We start from the raw sequence: 12,513 nt of genomic DNA, 5'->3' as shown, positions 1-12,513 counted from the left end.
AGAGAGAGAGAGAGAGAGAGAGAGAGAGAGAGATCCAGATGCGCGCACACACATAAAGATATATCTTATAGATTTGATGCCATATGGCTAAAATGGAGATGTCTTGTTTGTATTGTGTGATTTTAACGATTTAAAGGTAAAATTTATAAAACTACAAAAGTCTAATTATGCTAAATAAATTTTGTTGGGGGTGTGATTAACAATTCATTAATGGCCACGTTGAGTATAAGAACAATGATAAATGGATGTGGCAAAGTTGGGAAAGGTAGATTCACAAATGTCTATATGGCATGTACTTTGGGAGTAGCAAATGTAAAAGTTAGAGAGTATGAACATTGGAAGGTGGCAGGTCATTGAGAAGACACCTAGATAAATATGGTGGGGGTGGATTAGGAGTGAAAACAGGTAGATAATATATGGAAGCTTCACAAAATGATTTGCCTAAAAATTATTAAATATATCAAGCTATGCTCAGTAGGAATGAATGGAGGCGGTAGATTCATAAGAGCTATCCTGCAAACATTAAACAATTGCCGATATGCTATTTTTGCTGATAGCCATCACTGTTCGTTTCTTTCTATTGCTAACCAAGCGCGCCCCAAAAAAAAATTAAACAATTTTGGTAATTTAAAAAGCACAATTGTGAGAATTCTTGCGTGAATGCTAGGGCATCCCCTGGATGTGAAATGTAAACACTGCCATTGTTAGGTCCCAAGCCTCGGATGTGAAAAGTGGAGGGTTCCGTTAGGTAGTCGACATGAAGCGTAAAATTTGTCAAAAAATCATGACATGAATCTTTTTGGCAATTGTTTAAATACTAGGGCTTCTCTTAGAAGCATCACGCTGAATGACCTGAATACTGTGCAAAGTGTGCAATGACCGCTGCATCGACGCCTAGGTGTAATGTCAAAATAAGAAAGGGCTCCCACATTATTTGATATTATGATTTGTAGAAAGATAAAATCTTATGTATTTAAGAAATTAAATTGGTTGGAGAAAAGATTAAGGAGATTGATAACTTAAGTTTTAAACTTTAGTATTCAGATGAGTGTCACACTGGAAATGGTGTAGGTGTGATTATAGATAAGAGTTTGAAAGCTAATGTTGTAAAAATTGATTGAATTAGAGATAGAATTATAGTTCTTAAGATTATTGTTGATATCAAGTTTGTTAATATTATAAGTGATTTTACTCAATTAGGTTTAGGCATAGGTTCTAAAAATAAATTCTGGAATGACCTAGAAGACTTAATACAAATGATACCTCTAGAAGAAAGAAATTTTATTGGAGGAGATTTAAATGACCGTGTTAGTAGAGTGGTGGAAGATTTTAGAAATATTCATGGTGGCTATATTTTTGGAGTGATTAATGAAGAAGGTAAAACTATATTTGATTTTGCTTTAGCGTATGATTTTGTTATCGCTAATATTTTATTCAAGAAAAGAGATGAGCATATTATTACTTATAGGAATGAATCTAATAACACAAATTGATTATTTTCTTATGAGCAGAAGAGATCGTCGTGAATGTAAAGATTGCAAGATCATTCCAAGTGAGAATTTAAGTACTCTACATTGATTATTAGTTCTAGATTTTAAGTTGAAGAGTTATAAAATAAACCATACTAGAAATTATTGTCGTAGAATTAGATGGGGACACCTAAAAAATTATTTTTATGAGTAAACTTCAAGATTTCAAAATTTAGGGTGTTCATGAAGAAGCAAATTCTATGCGGGATAAAGTAATAAACATTGTTAAACAAGTGGCAAAAGATATACTTGGAGAATAAAAAAAAGTTTCTATAAATAAAAATAGCTGGTGGTGGAATAATAATGTGCAAGCAAAGATAAAATATAAGAAATTTTATTATAAAAATTTGTTTAAATGTAAAAACGTAGAGAAATGAGAAAAATATAAAATGACCCATAGGAAATTTAAGAGAAAAATTTGTGACGCTAAAAATTCTGCATTTAGAGATCTTTATAATATATTAAATATTAAATATGGTGAAAAATATAGGCATAAACTAGCCAAACAAAGAGAAAGAAAAGTAAAGATTTAACGCAAATAAAATGTATTAAAAATGAAATAAAAAAGTGTATTTTTTAGAAAGAGTTATTCAACATAGATGGACGAGTTATTTTGATAAACTTTTTAATGAAGTTTCTGAAAATACGATATACCTTAGTAATCTTAATATCGTTAATAATAGTAAAGCATTTCATTTTTACCGTCACACTAGTAAAAAAGAAGTTGAAAAAACTTTAAAGAAAACAAAGGGTGGAAAGTCTGTAGGACCTGATGATATCCTAATCGAAGTGTGGAAATATATAGGAGATTAGAGAGTTTTTTGGCTTACCAAAATCTAATATTTTTTTAAAAACTAAAAAGAAGCCAGAGGAGTGGAGGAATATTTTGGTCCCCATTTTTAAGAATACAGAGGATGCACAAGGGTGTGCAAATTATAAAAGAATTAAATTAATGTATCATACTTTAAAATTATGGGAGAGAGTAATTAAACATAGGTTAAGACGTATCAAAAAAAGATTCCTCATAATCAAATTGGATTTATGCCAGACAGGTCTACTATGGAAGCTATACATTTATTGAGGGGTTTGATGGAGAAGTTCAGAGAGAATAAGGAGGATCTACATATGATTTTTATTGATTTAGAAAAAACTTACGATAAGGTTCCAAGAGATATCCTTTGGAGAGTTCTTGCGCAGAAAGGTTTGATATGACTTATATTCAAGTCATTAAAGATATGTATACTAGAGTTGTTACGTATGTTCGAACAGAAGGAGGATTGACCAAATATTTAGAATTGACCAAGTATTTTTCTATTTAAGTTGGATTATATCAGAGAGCGGCTTTAAGCCCATTTCTTTTTTGCTTTAGTTATGGATGCTCTTACTGGACATTTACAGGAAGATGTACCTTGATGTATGCTTTTCGCTTATGATATCCTTCTCGTGGATAAGACTAGAGAGAAAGCTCAGGTAAAACTTGAATTATGGAGATCTATATTGGAGTCTAAAGACCTTCGTTTGAGTAGAACTAAAACTGAATACATGGAATGTAATTTTAGTAGTGGTAACTCTAGTAACTAGTAGTTGTAACTATGAGTGATCAAATTATTAAAAGGTGCGAATGCTTTAGATATCTTGAGTCTATTGTTCAAAGTGATGGTGATATAGATGAGGATGTTATTAGTAGAATTCAAGTTGGTTGGTTGTAGTGGAGGAATGCTTCAAGCTTATTGTGTGATAGAAAAGTACCGCTTAGACTGAAAGGAAAATTTTATAAGATGGTGGTGAGACTCGCAATGTTCTATGGTGCTGAATGTTAGTCTTTAAAAGAGAGGTATAAAACTAAGCTAAGTGTTGCCGAGATGAGAATGATTAAGTGGATGAGTGGCTTTACACTTAGAGACAAAATGTGAAATAAATATATCCGTGATAGGGTTAGTATAGCTCAAGGGGTAGATAAAATTAGAGAAAGTCATCTTAGATAGTTTGGTCACATTAAATGTCGACCATCTGATGATCCAATTAGGAGAGTAGATGTTTTAGATTTTATTTATATTAAGAAAGGCAATGGTAAACGTAGAAAGACTTGGACATTTTGTATAAAAATGATCTTAATTTATTAGAATTAAATGAAAATATGACACTCAATAGGACACAATGGAGAAAAAGGATTCATGTTGCCGACCCCACTTAGTGGGATAAATGTTTGTTGTTGTTGTAATTGCGAGAATTCTTGCATTGTAATTTTGTTGTTTATCCAGCTTTCATGTAATTTGTAATGCTCAAGCCTACATATTCGGTTCTACCATGCAGTTTGTTGATTCTTATTTAAAGATTATGCTCAGTATTATGATGACGAATTGTACTATTTCTTTGCTTCTTCTTACAGCGACTTATTTTTGTTGCTTTTAATTGGTTAAAGGGATGTAGGAGGAAGATAGCAGGTGCAGCAGTTCCTTAAAAATGGAAGGCTGTGACTGCATTGAGCCACAATGGCCTGCTGATGAGCTTTTAGTGAAGTATCAATATATCTCTGATTTCTTCATTGCCCTTGCCTACTTCTCTATTCCACTTGAGCTCATTTATTTCGTGAAGAAGTCTTCATTTTTCCCTTATAGATGGGTGCTTATACAGTTTGGTGCCTTCATTGTTCTTTGTGGAGCAACCCACTTGATAAACTTGTGGACATTCACAATGCACTCAAGGACACTTGCTATAGTAATGACGGTAGCAAAAGTTTCGACTGCGGTCGTGTCATGTGCAACAGCCTTGATGCTTGTTCACATAATTCCTGATCTGTTAAGTGTGAAAACAAGGGAGCTTTTCCTTAGGAACAAAGCTGAAGAGCTTGATAGAGAGATGGGTCTTATACGCACACAGGAAGAGACAGGGAGGCATGTGAGGATGCTCACTCATGAAATTCGAAGTACTCTTGACAGACACACTATATTGAGGACCACCCTTGTTGAACTTGGGAGGACTCTAGATTTGGCAGAATGTGCTTTATGGATGCCTTCACGGACCGGGCTTAATCTCCAGCTTTCTCATACTTTAAACAATCAAATTCCTGTTGGTTCTGTTGTTTCTATTAACCTTCCTGTAGTTAATCAAGTTTTTAATAGCAGTCGTGCAGTTAGAATCCCACATACATGTCCACTTGCAAGGTTTCAACCTCATACAGGAAGATATGTACCCCCAGAGGTCGTAGCAGTCAGGGTGCCACTCTTACATCTATCAAATTTCCAAATAAATGATTGGCCTGAGCTGTCTGCTAAAAATTTTGCTGTGATGGTCTTGATGCTACCATCAGATAGTGCAAGGAAATGGCATGTTTATGAACTAGAGCTTGTTGAGGTTGTTGCAGATCAGGTATTGTATTATGTAATTTTTTTTTAGTATTTTAAACATTTTCAAGCTCAATATGAATCTAGCAATTCTATATGTTATCTTTTCAGTTTTGAGTACTAAAATTCAGCTGAAGATATTTATCTCTTAAAGGTCAGTTTGACCTAGCAATTTTTTATTGTCATGACAATCTGATCTTTTTTTCAAGGATTTCCTATCATTCTTTGGAATGCCTATTCCTGGTTCAATTTCTCTGATTGTGGAGTTGGGCTTAGTTATTTTAGATTCTACTTATTCATATGGATGCATGATTTTACTCCTTTTGATACAAAGATAGGGACATTATTAGTAAATGTTATGGGAAATACTAAATATAAAGCTTGTATATTAAGGAACATAATTAAAGGAGATTTAATGTTAGATCTTTTCTATATTAGGTAAATTCCTAATCTAGAGAGAGCGGAGTGTCTATAAAGTTGTAACATATGATTTCAATGAGAAATAAGAAGGGAGTCATATGTGCCCTTGTCTGCATCCCATGACATCTTCACCGTCTGGCTTCGTCGATTGCGTCAATTGCTTCCTGTGAAGTGATCGTTAGTGTCGTGCGACGTGATTGTTGACACAATTACCTACTTTGGCGTCTTCTGCGACATCTTCTGCTTTCACAGTGACCTCAACTTCTTCCTCTACGTCGTCCACCTTTGATTGCTTCCTGCAAGTCTTCCTTCAACTGCTTCCTCTGCTTCATCCGCTTTTGACTGCTTGCTTTCTGTGAGTCTTTGACTACTTTTTACGAAGGCATTGTCGGCTTCTTGCAAGATCTACTCAGCTTCGAACAGTGCATCTACTTGATAATCCTCCAGCTTAGATTGAGTCGATGAGTGGATAAGAGTGGATGCTCAACTTTAGATACAAATACAAAATTCTATCGAACTTGATCGATCCAGTCATATTACTCATTGTGACTGTGTTAAAATGAAGGAATTGGCGTTTGTATTTTATGGGAGAGAATATTTCGCGAATTTTTAATGTAAGGAATTCTATCGTGCTGAATAGTAAGACCGGTCACTTAATACATATCACATGCACTTTAAACATGTGTTAGAGCTCTAATTGAGCTGAGTCGAGCCGAGTATTTCATAGTTTGGACTTGTCTTGGTACAAATATAAACTATTCATGTTTGACTTGAGCTTGTGTCGAGCTTTCAAATATTGTCCAAGCTTGGCTTGTTTAAATTATTTATGTTTGAATTTGATTTGTTTATGACAAGTGAACGAGTATTTCAACGAGCTAAAAATTCAAATGGGTATCTAGATTTAAATATAAAAAAAATAATAAATAATTTTACAAATTTGAATAATAATCACTTGAATAAATTATAGAATTAAATTAATTAACTCACATGTTGTCGTCTAGTGTCTATATCAGATATATTTTCACAAAAATGAATTCTGAGATTGAGAAAAAAAATACTCAAACAAGTTCAAAAAATTTAAATGACTAGTTTTACAAAGTAACACATAATGAGAAATCATTCGTAAATTATAGAAATACTTGAGAAAAATAAAAAAAAAAGTCAATTCAAACATAATAAAAGATAATAAACAAAAATTAATGTTCTCTTTCAAAATTCCATCATGTTAATTTTCAATTTGTTAAGTATTAATAATAAAATAAATATATAATTAATAATCAATCTAAAAATATTATTGATGTAATACTATATTACTATTAAATCTATAAATAAATAAATTACAATTAATCAAATTTTTATTAAATAATATATCATATATGATACGAGCTATATTCGAACTTGATATCGAATATTTAACGAAATAACAAATCAGTTTGCTTGTGAACATAAATGAACAAGTTCAACTATGTTCATGTTTAATTTATTCCTAATTCAAGTTTGTAAAAATTGTTCAAGCTTGTTTATTTATTAATTTGAACAAACATGATCAAGTCTTAATCGAGCTGAGTTCGAGTTGTTCATTGAGTGCATCGATTCATTTATAGCCCTAGTGTGAGTGAAGAATTGAACGCACTACTTACCTTTAGTATCGATGAACGAATTCAACAGGTTCAAAGAAAAATGAATGACTATCATGAGTTTTCTAGCTAGCCCCCCAATTCTCAGTATGAAGGTGTCAAATCATAGATCTTAAATGAACTTGAATGTACGACTCTGCATGAATCTTATTCTAGAGTACTGCATACGATCCTGAGTTCTCAAGCCTCATTCGTACAACAACATAGTGCTTTTGCGAGTTAGAAAAATACAAATATCAGTAAACCTCAGTCTTAGGATAGTTACAGAAGCGAAGTTTCGAGTTCTGGAAATTGAATGTAGAAGGTAGTATGCTATTACTGTCATGAACCTAGTCATATGAAAATAACATGTGAGGAGTTGTTAAAAATGAATCAGAAGAGTTCGAAATCATAGTCAACTCACATTTATGAGGCATCTTCGAGTTAGATTCTCTTGATCTTCATAGATGAATATGCCAAGTTCATCAACTTTCAGAAAGCATCCAAGAAATCCCCATTTGTCATCGCCCTTTCTGCGTCAAGTAATACTGATACTTATTGTCTTTCATCTTCCACTCAATGGGTCCTTGATTCTGGTGCTACAAATCACATGTCAGGTAATCCAAAACTCTTTCTACCTTTTATAAATACTTCTCTTTCGTCACTTTGGCAAATTGATCTACCTCCAATGTTCTCAGTTTTGGCTTCATCAATATTACATCCACGTTCCCTCTAACTTCTGTTCCTTGTTTAACACATTTCTCTTTTAATCATGTGTTGTTAGCAAAATTACACATGTTCTTAATTGTTATATCTTATTCTTTCCCACTCATTGTCTATTTTAGGATCTTATGACGAAGAAGCTTATGGTTAATGATGAGAATCAAAGGTTTATACATTTTGGATAATGAGGTATCTCGACTCGTAGCATGCTCAAGCACCTTATCCCCTTTTGAGATCCATTGTTGATTAGAAAATCCATCCCTATCAATGTTGAAAAAATTATACTCCCAGTTTCAACAGTTATCATCTTTAGATTGTGAGTCGTGTCAATTTGTTAAACATCATTGTTTATCTTCTGTTCTAGAATTAATGAAAGAGTCATTCATAATTTTGAGTTGGTTCATTCTGATATGTGGGGACCTTGCCTTTTTTTTTCTTAATGGATTCCAATATTTTTGTCACTTTTGTGGATGATTTCTCTCGTATGACTTTACTTTATAAAATCCTGTACTAAGGTACTTTCACGGTGTCAAAATTTTTGGGCCGAAATTAAAACTCAATTCAATGTTTTGGTTAAGATTATGAGAATTGACATTGTCAAAATTTTTTTTTCTGCACAATTTCAGATGTACATGACATAGAAAGGATGTTTTATCAGTTATCCTGTGTCGATAATTCATTCCAAAATGGATTAGCTGAAATGAAAAATAAACATCATCTTGAGACAACTAGAGTTGTTTTTTTCTCAAATGAATGTACCTAAACAATTTAAGGTTGATGCAGTTTCTAGTGCATATTTTTTGATCAATCAGATGTCTTTAATTGTTTTACAGAACCAAACACCCTACAAAGTTTCATTTCTAACTAACTCTCTATTTCCTATTGAACCATACATATTTGAGTACACTTGTTTTGTTCGGGATACTCACCCACTAGTGTCCAAACTTAACCTGAAGTACTTAAGGTGACTTTCTAGGATATTCTCGCCTGCAAAAAGGGTATTGATTTTTTATCTCTTAAACAAATACATGGTTTCTGTTGATGTCACCTTTCATGAACAAATCCCATTTTTTGTTGACTCATCAGTGTCTAAATTCTCAACGAATTATGTTGAGTTGTCAATGCATCACATTATAAGTCCAGATCCATCTCTAGCTCCATCTCCAATGCCTCCAACCAAACCATCTATTACTAATGTTTACTTGAGAAGACCTCTATTTCCTGATCCAAGTTCGACATCCGTATCATCTTCATCATTGGATCCTCCTCATAGTGATCTTGATTTATCTATTGCTCTTCGAAGAGGTAAACGTCATTGCACCTATCCCATTTCCTCTTGTGTTAATTATAATTATTTTTTTTTTGCTTCTTGCTCGTTTGTTGCTTCTCTTGACTCTGTCAAGGTTCCAAGATCTGTTCAACAAGCCTTATCCATTCTGGGTGGGATGGCTGCGATGCTTGATGAGATGAATGCCTTAACTGAAAATGAAATGTGGGAAGTAGTTGAACTACCTTATGAAATGAAAGCTGTTGGTTGTAAGTGAGTCTTTGCAGTTAAGTTTTATTTTGATGGATTTATAGCTTGTCTCAAAGCTCGGTTGGTGGTTTATTTCTCTATGCATTGCTTCTAATAAATCTTTGATAAGATTCTCTACGCATCGCTTCCAATAAATGATAATTTTAATGATAAGATTCTCTACGCATTGCTTCCATTTTATTGGTGGTTTATGTTGAGGATATTATTATAATTGGAAGCGATGCGTAGAGAATCTTATCATTAAAATTATTTCTTCAAAATCAGTTCAGTGTTAAATATTTTAATTCCTAGAAGTACTTATTGAAAATTGAGATATCAAGGAGCAAGAAATGTATATTTTTATCTCAACGAAAGTATGTATGGATCTGTTAGTAGAAACTAGAAAATTATGGGTGAAACCATGCAATACTCCAATTTTTCATAATCAACAACTTACCAAGGATGAAGAGCCTTTTAATGATCATGAACGACATAGAAGTTAGTGAAAAAAATAAATTATCTCACTGTAACTTGTCCTAATATTGTGTATTCAGTTAGTACTATACGTCAGTTTATGTCTTCCCAAATATTCTATCATTGGTCAGTTTTTGAACATATACCATGTTATCTCAAGGGAGCTCTTGGATAAGATATTTTATACCAGGATCATGGGCATAGAAATATTGCATGTTTCGCTGATGCAAACTAGACAAGTTCCATGATTGATCGAAGATCCATTACTAGATATTGCATCTTTAGTGGGGGTAATTTGGTCTCATGAAAGAATAATAAACAGAATGTAGTGTCATGATTCAATGTTAAATCTGAGTATCGAGCGATGACACAAGTTATGAGTGAATTGATATGGGTCTTCCAATTCCCAATCAAATGGGTTTTATGTTAACTACAACAAAGTTGTGGTATGATAATCAAGCAATAATATATATTGAGTTTAACTATCTTTCATGAAAGAATGAAGCACATTGAGATAAATTCATTTTGTTCATGAAGAGATTCAACAAAGTTTGATTTTTATAACTCATGTAAAGATTGGGGAACAACTAGGAGACATCTTCACCAAGGCCCTTAATGGAGCAAGAGTCATTTTTATTTGTAACAAGCTGGGCATGATTAACATCTGTTTCAGTTTGAGGGAAAGTGTTATGGAAAATACTAAATATAAAGCTTGTATATTAGGTAACTTGTATATTAGGAATCTTGTATATAATATAACTTAATTAGAGCAGATTAAATTTCAAATCTTTTTTATATTAGGTTTATTTTTAATTTGAAGAGAGAGGAGTGTCTATAAAGCTCTAACATATGATTTCAATGGGGAATAAGAAGAAGGGAGTCTAAAAAGAAGAACGCCCCGCATGCAAAATACAACAGTCGAAACGAAAGTGCTTGCTTGTTTTACTTCATTATGAAAATTTTTCCAACATTTGTTAATTGTTTTTGTAAAAATAAATCAAGCACATATTTTAAAAAGTTTTCTAGTGCTATAATTGACAATAAGAAGATTTGGATATAAAAATAAGAGATGTTATAAGTTTATTTTAGATTCAAGCTTGTTAAAAAAGTTAAAATAATCTTATAAAATAAGGTTGCTTTGGTCAACCTTCATAACACTGTAAAAAGCTAAAATTTGCTACATTTGAGAACAAATAGGTTGAGGCCAATTCCAATACACATGATATGTTAAAAATTTATCTCAACAAATACACTACTAGATAAGGCTAAGAATATTTTTTTAGTAATGTTCTTCATGGTTTGTGGTCGAGTAAAATGTTTTTTGGCCAACTCTTTCATCATCATCATCATCATGATTATTCACCTATCCCATTCATTTTAGTTGGCTTTATGAATACTCTTTTCTCACTTTTTTTTGTTGAATGCTACTGTCATGACCCAACTTGACTCGGGGCATGAAATCAACCAAGAGGGGAACATATGATCCGACGGTATTAATCAAATTTTCTTTTTTATTTTTATCTCTATTAATGAATAAAAAAGGATAAATAAAATAACCACTAAAATTAAATTAAAGCAATTATAAATTTATCTTACGTCAGGTTGTTTGCGTCTTCTATAAATATTGCCTCCTTTATTGCCCATCTTTACACAATCTTAAACCTGAAAAGTTAATGAAAAACATAATGCGCTAACTAAAGTCAGTGAATACTCATGCTCAGACCACAATAACACAATGAAAAATAAAATAATATGCATGCCAGTTAAGGTTATAATAAATCAATATAAAATATTTTACAGTTTATGAATATAACCACTCACGATATTTTATAATATTTAAGGTCTTACTATATCAATAACATGTCTATGTCATTCTATATATGTAAACCGTCACAGGAGCGCCATCTAAAAAATATACTATTTAAGGTATTTTAATATCATTATTATTTTCCATCTACATGTACGCGCACCTTAGTGTTCCTCCGCTAATATCATAAACAATTATAGTCAAACATACACATACAATCAATCTATGCAGTTCATATCATTCACAATTTTATATCAATGAATATGTAATATTTGGTACAATAATGCCTAAAAGTTTTCAAAATGAGAGACTATAAACATTCATATTAAAATGATCGATAAAATTTAAGAATATAAGAATCAATTGCATTAGCTTGAATAACAATAAAACTGGTTCAGAATAGATACAAACATGATATTATAATTTAAGTGTAGTACTCATCTCGATGTCGATTTTTTTATTCTTGCATTTGCCTTGATATCGATTCTCTTAAAATTGATGTCTATAATAAACATGGGTATTCATAGTGCCAAAATTTAATTTATTGATTTGGGGCTGAGTAGGGAAGCCAGTTGAATCAGATGGAAATAGGGGTCGGCTGAACCATCCTGCTTCTGTCTCGGTCTTGCATCTTGCTAGACCAACCAACCTCCTTAGGGGGTTGGAATTGCTGCCTATTGCTTTCCACCTTTTTCTTTTTAGTTTCCCACCTATTTCCCTCCATTTATATTTATGAGTGGTGGAATTAGGGTTTTGTTATTTGTGATTTCTCTTTTCAGATTCTAGTGTCGAAGTCCTTTTCTTCAATGGTTTCGTGTAGAAGCAGAGCGGGAGGATGAAAAAGATGGAGTTTCGGATCTCTGTATGCCGCGATCCCGATGTAGCCTTCTTAACTAGCTCTAATCGTAATTACATTGCAAGGTTACTATTAGTAAGACAGATCTTGTACGCTGCGATCCCGTCGAAGGCTTCCCAGCTCATGATTTCATAGATTCTGTACGCCGCGATCCTGTCATAGCTTCCTAGCTCGCTACAATTGCAACTGTTTATTGAGAGTTAGGTCACACCGCTATCCCATGGGCTT

The 12,513-nt window shown here is 32.7% G+C and overlaps 1 protein-coding gene across 1 annotated transcript in view; it reads left to right on the top strand.

Annotated features, from left to right (window-relative positions):
- Nucleotides 1-12,513, top strand: part of LOC110021328 (probable ethylene response sensor 1) — a 39,877-nt gene that overhangs the window by 13,037 nt on the left and 14,327 nt on the right. Inside the window, exon 2 of the mRNA XM_020719779.1 lies at nt 3,952-4,898. Within this exon, the coding sequence (XP_020575438.1) occupies nt 3,993-4,898 (906 nt within the window). The 5' untranslated portion in view covers nt 3,952-3,992. The remainder of the gene's footprint in view (nt 1-3,951; nt 4,899-12,513) is intronic.

The sequence above is a fragment of the Phalaenopsis equestris genome, unplaced genomic scaffold, assembly GCF_001263595.1.
Source record: "Phalaenopsis equestris unplaced genomic scaffold, ASM126359v1 Scaffold000002, whole genome shotgun sequence".
Lineage (NCBI taxonomy): Eukaryota > Viridiplantae > Streptophyta > Magnoliopsida > Asparagales > Orchidaceae > Phalaenopsis > Phalaenopsis equestris.
Note: the sequence above shows the minus strand (reverse complement) of the source record. Positions and strands in the feature narration are given on the sequence as shown.